At 46.2% G+C, this 9,875-nt stretch overlaps 1 protein-coding gene across 3 annotated transcripts in view; it reads left to right on the top strand.

Moving 5' to 3' along the window:
- The first annotated feature begins 585 nt into the window (after positions 1–585).
- TRIM2 (tripartite motif containing 2) overlaps positions 586–9,875 on the top strand; it is a 142,716-nt gene continuing 133,426 nt past the window's right edge. For 2 of the 3 annotated variants that reach the window (XM_032248631.1, XM_032248630.1), the window contains exon 1: positions 586–739. In XM_032248631.1, the coding sequence (XP_032104522.1) occupies positions 710–739 (30 nt within the window). In that variant the 5' untranslated portion in view covers positions 586–709. The remainder of the gene's footprint in view (positions 740–9,875) is intronic. The other variant, XM_032248632.1, reaches the window with a different exon arrangement.

The following is a 9,875-nucleotide window of genomic DNA, read 5'->3' as shown; positions in this document are numbered from 1 at the left end:
TGAACCAGGAAGGTGGAAGTTGCAGTGAGCCCAGATCGTGCCACTGCACTCCAGCCTGGGCCACAGAGCGAGACTCTGTCTCAATAAATAAATAAATAGAAATAAAAAATAAAGATGTACCAATCAAACAAGCATTTGCTCTGTAGATGAGGTGAATGCTTCTGATCAGATAGTGTGTTCAATAAAATAAGCATGTCATCAAACTAACTTCCTTGACTTTTGTTCTTTGGTTGAAAAACTCCTGTGGACCTTACGAATACTACATGTATTAACCCCGGAAGACAAAAGATAGCTAATGCAACATAAATGTCTGTGGCTTTAAAAATACATATTATTATGTGTGCGGTGTACAAACCCTTTCCTGAAATTGGTCTTCTGTGGGCAGTGATTTAAACTTTTCAACTTGGACGCTTTTCCTGCTGGGGGCTGTAAAGACGAGAACTCGGCCCTTACTCTTTCTCATTCCCGTCTTCCCCCTTCGGAATGAAACACAATATCTTAAGCAAACAGAGGCCAAAGAGGCTGATCATTGGCTCCCATTGTCCCCTGATACTGCAGCCCCGCCCCTTTGGCTTGTGCTGACAAGCTGTTTATATTTTAGTAAGGGCCACCCTTTAACTCGGCAGCTTGATGACTATAATGGGCCCAATTGTCTGCGGGCTGCAGGGAGCTGAGTCCCCAGATCGGAGGAGGCTGGCACGGGTCTTTGATGCACAGGAGTGGCCGTTATGGAACGCAGGTAAGGACGCTTCTAAATGTGTGATTATTTTTTTTCTGGGCCAGCTGGGAAATCCGGGGCCGAGAGAAAGAAGTTGTGATTGAGTTGCTACTTTTTCCTGGTTTTAATTTTTTGCCGGCTGAAGATGAAAGGAAAAGACCGGTTCACTGGGATTTGGGATTTGCTGACAAAGCTCACAGTGAGCTCCATCAACCCCGGCAGGAAGGGAGCAAGGAAGCAAAAAAAATCGCGGGAGAGACACAGCCGGATCTGACACCAAAGCAACGTGAATGTGGCAAAGCTTAAGGCCAGTTCCAGTGATGCTGTGAGACTCAATGCTGTTTTATATCCTAACTTAGCTAATCACAGTCAGGAGCTTAGCTGTGCCTCTCCGGGGTTTCCGTAAGCCAGCTGCTAGCCCATGCAACTCAGTCGACCCCGTTTGAAAGGACCTAATATCTGCTAGTATTTTCAAAGGGCAAACCGTAGTAGTCTTGCATGTTATAAATAGGTCTATTCAGAAACGTGGGAACGGTTTCGAGCTGGCAGGAGGCTGTAAAGTTTTACTGCCCCATAAAAGTGCTCAAAGGGTACTATGGCCCTCTGCAGTGAGGCTGTGGAATGAAGGAATAGCCCCAGGCGAATAGAGCGTTTGTCCTTGACTACCCAAGTGAGAAGGCAGCAGAGCCTGGGACACCATGTGAGTGGGGGGTGAAGCCTGACGTGGGCTCGGCCAGCCACACCTGGGGGTGCTCGTTGGTTTCCGGGGTGTGAATGGGGGAGGGTGGAAAACCAACAAAGACCAGGGCCTGCTTTATCTTCTTGGCTGGCCCATTTGGTGCTGAGTGAGGCACCTCTTACAACTCAGGGGGTGCGCAGGGGGCAAGGGAGGGGTTGTGTCGTCGTTATGACCTGCAAAGTGGAGAGGGGGCTGCAACATTTAGAGTCCCAGGAATGGCTAAGAGAGTCCTGCCTCCCCTGAAACTACAGAAAGTTTCAGGTGAGCCTAGTGGTGCTGAGTCAGTGAACTCGAGGTCTGTGTTTGATATCAACGGGAGCCTGATAAAATGAAAAGGTGAGGTTTAATTTTTAGATAAAGCTAAAGGTGAACCAGGGGACTTTAATACTTCTAGTGCTTTGAAAGTCTCCCTGCCTCTCCAGATTCCCACGACTTGTATCAATTATCCAGGTACACCTTGTTTAAAGCCATCATGCTGTTTGTGGCTCCAGGCGGTATTAAGTCAGAATACAAAGGTTATTATTCAAATGAATTTGACCCCAAGCAACACAAATGCTCGAGCCTATTGTATGAAAACAGACAGTCTCTAAGTGAGGCCAAGGCCTCCTAGAGTGGTCCTAGAGTCCTGAAGAGGGATGAGCCGCCCCCCCTCGGGGAGGTCTGGACAAGGAATGGAACTTCTGACTCTGCCAGTGAACTTTTGACTCTCCCAGGTAGAGTGGAGGCACCAAAGGGAAAGGACTGGCGTGCATTGTTCACCCTCCAGGCCCACCGCAGGCCTCACAAATACCGTTTGGTTAGGCCAGTGCGTTCTCACCTTCCCACCTAACTGGGCGTCCCACAGTTTAATTCAATTCTGACACTAACTGCAGTGACTGCAGACCCCCGAGGTTTAAGGGCTCAGTCCTACCAGGCTGCCCGACTTCAGAGGCCAGTTGCAAGCTGAAGGTTGTCACCTGTGCTTCTGACCAGCTGGCTATCCACGGGAAGCTCCCACGATCTCTCCTCGGGTAGATTACAAGCTGTGTAACTTTGTCTAACTTTGTGTGTAAGTCAGAGATTGACTTCTTGAGGTCATTCTTTTGTTAGAATGGCTCACAGAACTCAGGGAAGCATTTAATTACATTCACCAGTTTATTATAAAAGGTATTACAAAGAATACAAATGAATGAATACATACAGCTAGGTGAAGAGATGGCTAGGGAGGGGTCTCAGAGCTTCTGTGCCCTCTCCAGGTGCCACTCTTCCAGCATCTCCATGTGTCAAGCTATCCGGAAGCCCTCCGGACCTGCTCCTTTGGGTTTTTATGGAGGCCTCATTATAAAGTCATGATTGATCAAATCATTGGCTATCGGTGATTGAGTCAACCTCCAGCCCCTCTTTGCTCCCTGGAAACAGGGTTAGGGGGTGTGCATGGGTGGAGTAGGGAGAATGGGGCTGAAATTTCCAACTCTTTAATCACCTGCTTGGTTCCCCTGGCAACCAGCCCCCCTCCAGAGGCAATCCTGGAGCCCTCATCCATCAATCATCTCATTAGCATATAAAAAGGCTAATCACTTTGTACATTCCAAGGGTTTTCTTTCTTTCTTTTTTAAATTTGAAACAGGGTCTTGCTCTGTCACCCAGGCTGGAGTGCAGTGGCAGGAGCAGGGCTCACAGCAGCCTCAACCCTCTGGGCTCAACCGATCCTCCCACCTCAGCCTACCAAACTGCTGGGATTACAGTTGCATGACCCCACGCCCAGCCAGTTCCAAGGATTTTAAGAACTATGTGCCAGGAAGCAGAGACAAGGCCACATATATATTTCTTATTATAAATCACAATATCACACCATCCTCATAATTCACACTTCAGGTCACTTACTCACTGTGTAACTTTGTGCAAGTTCCCTAACCTCTCTGTGCCCAGTTTCCTTATCTGTAAAATTTGCTAAATACCAGGAAGGGCCAGCTGCACTGATGGGCCTATCTTATGCAGTGTGGTGGCTGATGGGGGACGGACGGCACACTGAGGCAGAAGCCAAAGAACACAGGGTTAAAAACACCGGGTTGCTGAGTGTGGTAGCTCACGCCTATAATCCCAGCACTTTGGAAGGCTGAGACAGGCGGATCACCTGAGGCCGGGAGTTCAAGACCAGCCTGACCAACATAGAGAAACCCCATCTCTACTAAAAATACAAAATTAGCCAGGCCTGGTGGCACATACTTGCAATCCCAGCTACATGCGAGGCTGAGGCAGAATTGCTTGAACCCAGGAGGCAGAGGTTGCCGGGAGCCGAGATCATGCCATTGCACTCCAGCCTGGAGTGAAGCATCAAGAGTGAAACTCTGTCTCAAAACAACAACAACAAAAACAAACACGGGGTTAAGAGCAAGAGCTTTGATTCAGACAAACCTGGAGTCGAGCCTCACTTTTGTTGTTTTACTTGTATGTTATTGGGCAAGTTACTGAATCTTCAGCCAAATAATGGGGATGACAATCTATTTCACTGGATGATTGTGAGGTTTAAATGTGGTAACATCTCGAATTTCCTTATGCAGCACTCAGCACACAGCAAATACTCAGCAAATATTAATTATTTTATCATGATTACTACCAGCACCCAGCGACAGTCCTAAATGTCGTCTAAGTTTACCAAATGGCTCTCTGATTTACTGGTGACATTGGAGAAAGGAAATGGTAAGAGAATGCAGTGCAGTGGAAAGAACGGCAGGCTGGACATCAGCGTTCTGGTTTTTATCAGGGACTGGCCAGCAGGTGGCTCTAGACAAGGGAGTCCCTCGGGGTCACAGTTTTCTTTTTTTTTTTTTTGAGACAGAGTTTCGCTCTTGTTACCCAGGCTGGAGTGCAATGGCGCAATCTCGGCTCACAGCAACCTCCACTTCCTGGGTTCAGGCAATTCTCCTGCCTCAGCCTCCTCAGTAGCTGGGATTACAGGCACGCGCCACCATGCCCAGCTAATTTTTTGTAGTTTTTTTAGTAGAGACGGGGGATGGTCTCGATCTCTTGACCTCGTGATCCACCTGCCTCGGCCTCCCAAAGTGCTGGAATTATAGGTGTGAGCCACCGCGCCCGGCCGGGGTCACAGTTTTCTATCTGTCCTGAGGTGTGATATTCAACGTCCATTCTAGCTTCTAATCTATGACTTTAGATCTGATGGAAATCTCACCTTGAGGAACTCATGAACCATATGTTAAACATGATTTGAAATCACCCTCGAGCTCTTTGCTGAACATGCTTATCCATGTTGAAGGCTCATCCGGGAATAACAGATAGGCCTTGTGTGTGGTTTGAAAAGTCCACTTCTGACCGGGTGCAGTGGGGCACATCTGTAATGCCAGCACTTTGGAAGGCCAAGGTGGGAGGATCGCTTGAGGCCGAAAGTTCAAGACCAGCCTGAGCAACACAGTGAGACCCTGTCTCTAAAACATAAAAATAAAAGATTAGCCTGGCACGGTGGTACACACCTGTGTTCCCAGCTACTCAGGAGGCTGAGGCAGTAGGATCACTTGAGCCTGGGAGGTAGAGGCTGCAGTGAGCTATGATTGTGCCAGTGCACTCCAGCCTGGACCTTGTCTCAAAAGTCCATTTTCACAGGCGGTGATGATACATTCAAGTTGGGTACTTAGAAGTGTACTTCTTGTGTCAAGTAACCAACTTGAATGTGTTCTTTTTTTTTTTTTTTTTTGAGATGGATCCCCGCTCTTGTTGCCCAGGCTGGAGTGCAGTGGCATAATCTCGACTCACTGCAACCTCCGCCTCCCAGATTCAAGCGATTCTCCTGCCTCAGACTCCCAAGTAGCTGGGACTACAGGTGTGTGCCACCATGCCTGGTTAATTTTGTATTTTTAATAGAAACAGGTTTTCTCCATGTTGGTCAGGCAGATCTCAAACTCCCAACCTCAGGTGATCAGCCCACCTTGGCTTCCCAAAGTGCTGGGATTATAGGCGTGAGCTGCCGCATCTGGCTGTTGAATGCATTCTTTATCGAAAATTATAATAAATAATTTTATTATTTAATACATAATACATAAATCTAAAACTTATTTATTTAAAAATTGTGTTTATCTAAAATTTTCATAGTAAATTGTGTGAAAAATATAATATCCTGTAGGTGTCAAGTCCAGAACATAGGTCAAACAGAGGTGAACTCGAGTCCCAGATCTACTGGTTGACTCATAGTGACCTTGGGCAAGTCACTTACCCTCTCCAGTTCTTGTTTTCCCCACCTGAAAATGGGAACGATACTGTCTGCCTTATTGGGCTATGATGAGAATGGAAAGCTAGAACATGTAGCCTGCCCCTCCATCGTGCTTGGGGTCGGGGTCGTTCCTTTTCCCTTTCAGATGGAACACCGCCTCCATCCTGATGGAAGTTTCTAGATGATGCTCCAGAGGATTCCAAGCAGAGAACATTTAAAATTTCCATACATTCCGGAAGTGTGAGCCTGCAAGGCAAGGTCTGCAGCTGGGAGCACTTCTGGAACAATGGGTGGGGACTCAGAACCGTATCCACACACAGGAAGAAATATGTTCTTTTAGAAGATCCAGTATCAATTCCTTCTTCCTAGGATTTGACAAGACTGGAGTCATTTTTTCACCAGGCCCATTTTGTAAAAAACCTTGGGAAAACTGATGTCCAGCAGCCAAAGATCTACACAATGGAATCAGGAAAAATGGTGGACGGGCCCCTGAAGGCATGTAACGAGCAGGGAGCCTGGTGACCTTGGTGCACCCAGAGCCTCCCTAACTAGAGTAATGGAACACTGATGTGGTTTATATTCATAATCCCTTGCATTTTGATTATTTTTCTACTTACATTTTCAAACAAGGGACACTCACACCACTTTGCACACTTATTAGCATGCTGTTTTATCATTCTGATATGTTAAAGGGATCCACCCCCCTAAAAGACGGAAGGTGAATCGGAAAACTCAACTGGAATTGCACTCCCTAGAGTGGCCCTGGGAGTTACTTAGTTTCACCTCAACGGCACCTGCTGGGAACAAGATCCCTTATCACACCTCCAGTTCTGCTCAGCTTTTCAAGGGAACATTTCCTGATATGCAGGTCTTTAACTACCAGGTGTATTTGCCCACTGTCCACCTGTGCCTTCAAGTACCATACTTAACAAGTGGGAACTGAGGGAACATATTTTGCAACTGTTATGCAAATAGAACTTCAGTGAAATTCCTCAAACTATGGACTCTAGAAACCACGGGAGACAAAGAGTCAGTCTCTCACTTCACAAATGTTATCAACTTGAAAAATGAGATTTCTTAAGGAGTGTGTGAGAGGAAGACATTTAAATCTGTAGCACCCTCAAAGACTTACTCTAAACCTGGGCTGGTACTTCTCAATGTGTGTTCTTTGATATGATAAGCAGCTAAGTAAATGGCACCAGAGACCTTCCAAGGATGGCGTTCTTACTGGGTCATTTTTCTCCATATGACTTCTCTCACAATTCGCAGGAGAGTGAAACAGGGTTTAAACTGAACTTTGAAGCTGTAACCTGACCTCAGAACCATGTACCATAAAGAGCATTTGTGCTTTTCAAGATACTTTCAAATCCATATAGTTTTCTAAGATATTCCTAGTTGCCACATTGGGTGATTTAATTTTTTTTTTTTTTTTTTTTTTTTTGAGATGGAGTCTCACTCTGTCACCAAGGCTGGAGTGTAGTGACGCACTCTCGGCTCAGTGCAACCTCCACCTCCCAGGTTCAAGCCATGTTACTGCCTCAGCCTCCCAGGTATCTAGGATTATAGACGCTCAACACCTGCCTAGCTAATTTTTGTATTTTTAATAGAGATGGGGTTTTGCCACATTGACCAAGATGGTCTCAAACTCCTGACCTCAGGTGATCCACCTGCCTCAACCTCCCAAAGTAGTGGGATTTCAGGCATGAGCCACCGCGCCCAGCCTGGATGACTTAATTTTAAATAAAGGGACTTCAAGCAAAATGTTGCTGAGGAGTCTCTTTCTGCAGCAAAAGTCCTGTGAAATCTGCAAGGCCATCTTTTTCCATGAGTCCCCAAATGCTTCAACTGGGAAATAATTGCATTTCCAGGAATGTCCAATGGAGCCAAACTCTTTTACTAGATCACTGACATGCAGGTTCTTCCACTGGGGACCAAAAGGAAAGAACTCGAGCTCTCTAAATATATGATTATTGATTTGTGCTCTTCATTGGATGATTCTATTTTCTTGAGAGCATTTTTAACAAAACATCAGCAATCAGTGATTTCTTAGAAATGTGGCCCCTTTAAATACTCCTCAGTGAGGCTAGCTCTTGTGTTTTCTGGATACTCTCTGTGTTCTGAGCACACTGGAGGCACAGCATAAATATTAATTAATGCTGGTTCATTACAAAAAGAAAATGAAAAGACCCCTATAAGGCAGCAGTGACCCCAGAAACCCCAGAAGTTATGTTGGAACTGTGACAAGGAAAAAATAGTGACAAGACCTGAAAAAAGCAGCTCTCTTTCCACACTCAATACACGTAGTAAACGCAGGGGCACCATTGTTTGAGCTGTCACTGGAGGGCTGGGAGGAGACAGGGGATGGAGCAATGGCAGCCTGCCCACCCCTGCCCATCTGTCCACAGGCATTCAGGAAACACAGGCTTCCAATATGAGGCTGCCTTTTTTCTCACAAGCCATGCTCACCAGGAATCCACAGCGACCATCTGCACACAGACCTGGTGGTGCCTGAAGCTTCCAGGTGTGGTTTTGGAGGCAGGGCCCTTGGGGAAGCGGGAGCTGCTGACAGTGAGGTAACCTGAGGTCAGCTCTGGACAGGGCTGGGTTGGAAGAAGGGTATAGTGAATGCTGATCCCTGTTCTTTCCAGGAATTGGGGTTACTGGGTCAGAAAAACATCTCAATACCTTCCAGGCTTCCAAGGCTGGATGTAAACCTGCTCCTTGAGAAGAGAAACCACTTCCAACTTGTATCCACACCCCACTGAGACCTTTAGGAGCAAGGTGGGGCAACATGGGAGCAAATCCTGATTCATTTGTTCATTTGTTTTTGTTTGCCTGCTTTATTTATTTATTTTTTATGAGACAGGGTTGTACACTGTTGCCCAGGCTGGAGTGCAGTGATACAGTCATGGCTCACTGCAGCCTCCATCTCCCAGACAGGTGGTTCTCCCACCTTAGCCTCCTACTGGAACTACAGGCATGCACCACCATGCCTGGCTAATTTTTTTATTTTTATTTTTATTTTTGTAGATATAGGAGTTTACCACATTGCCTGGGCTGTTCTCAAATGAACTCCTGGGCCCAAATAATCTGCCCATCTTGGCCTCCCAGAGTGCTGGGATTACAGGCATGAGCCACCACACCGAGCCTATACATTCTTATATAACCATTTGAAACACTTCTTGGATTTGTTTTCTTCTCTCTTGTGCTTGCAACTCAAACTTTAATACTTGGCAAGGCTCATCAAAATTAAATATACTTTTCTAAATCTGTGAGAAGACTTCTCCCAAGATGGTTTGCTATTGCACATCTTTTCCCCAATAGATGGAAATTTCCCTTCCCTATTTTCTTTCCCTTAGTCTTTCAAAAACTCAAAGTGAGTTTGGGGGAAGTGCCTGCTTCTACCTTCTGGCAGTAGGCTACATTTCCTAGCCTGTCAGAACGGTCTCTCTGTGGGCTTCAACCCTTTAAGAGAAATAAAGCTGTCCTTTAGCAAAGTCATCAAGCTAAGTGTCTGTCACCAGATGATTAGATTAAAATGTGGTACATATACACCATGGAATATGTATTTTATCAGCCATAAAAAGAATGAAATCATGCCTTTTGCAGCAACATGGATGAAGCTGGAGGCCATTATCCTAAGTGAAATGAGTCAGAAACAGCCAAAAACTGCACGTTCTCAGTTACAAGTGCGAACAAGGTACACAGTGGGTATATGTGGACACAGAGAGTGGAATAATAGACATTGGAGGCTCCAAAAGGTGGGAAGATGGGAGGGGATAAAGGATGAAATACTTTACAGCTAGTGCTCGACTTACGACCATGATTGGTTCCGACAGACCGGTCGTAACACGATTTGATTGTAAGTTGAGTATGCTATATGTACAGTACTGTGAAATGATGTTATAAAAATCTTTAAGTCGCTGGGCGAGGTGGCTCAAGCCTGTAATCCCAGGACTTTGGGAGGCCGAGGCGGGTGGATCACGAGGTCAAGAGATCGAGACCATCCTGGCCAACATGGTGAAACCCTGTCTCTACTAAAAATACAAAACATTAGCTGGGCATGGTGGCGCGTGCCTGTAATCCCAGCTACTCAGGAGGTTGAGGCGGGAGAATTGCCTGAACCCAGGAGGCGGAGGTTGCAGTGAGCCGAGATTGCGCCATTGCACTCCAGCCTGGGTAACAAGAGTGAAACTCCGTCTCCAAAAAAAAAAACA

The sequence above is a fragment of the Sapajus apella genome, unplaced genomic scaffold (genome assembly GCF_009761245.1).
Source record: "Sapajus apella isolate SASKATOON/1434 unplaced genomic scaffold, GSC_monkey_1.0 scaffold67, whole genome shotgun sequence".
In the NCBI taxonomy this organism is placed as follows: domain Eukaryota; kingdom Metazoa; phylum Chordata; class Mammalia; order Primates; family Cebidae; genus Sapajus; species Sapajus apella.
The sequence above is the reverse complement of the archived record's forward strand: the minus strand, read 5'-3'. Positions and strand labels throughout refer to the sequence as shown.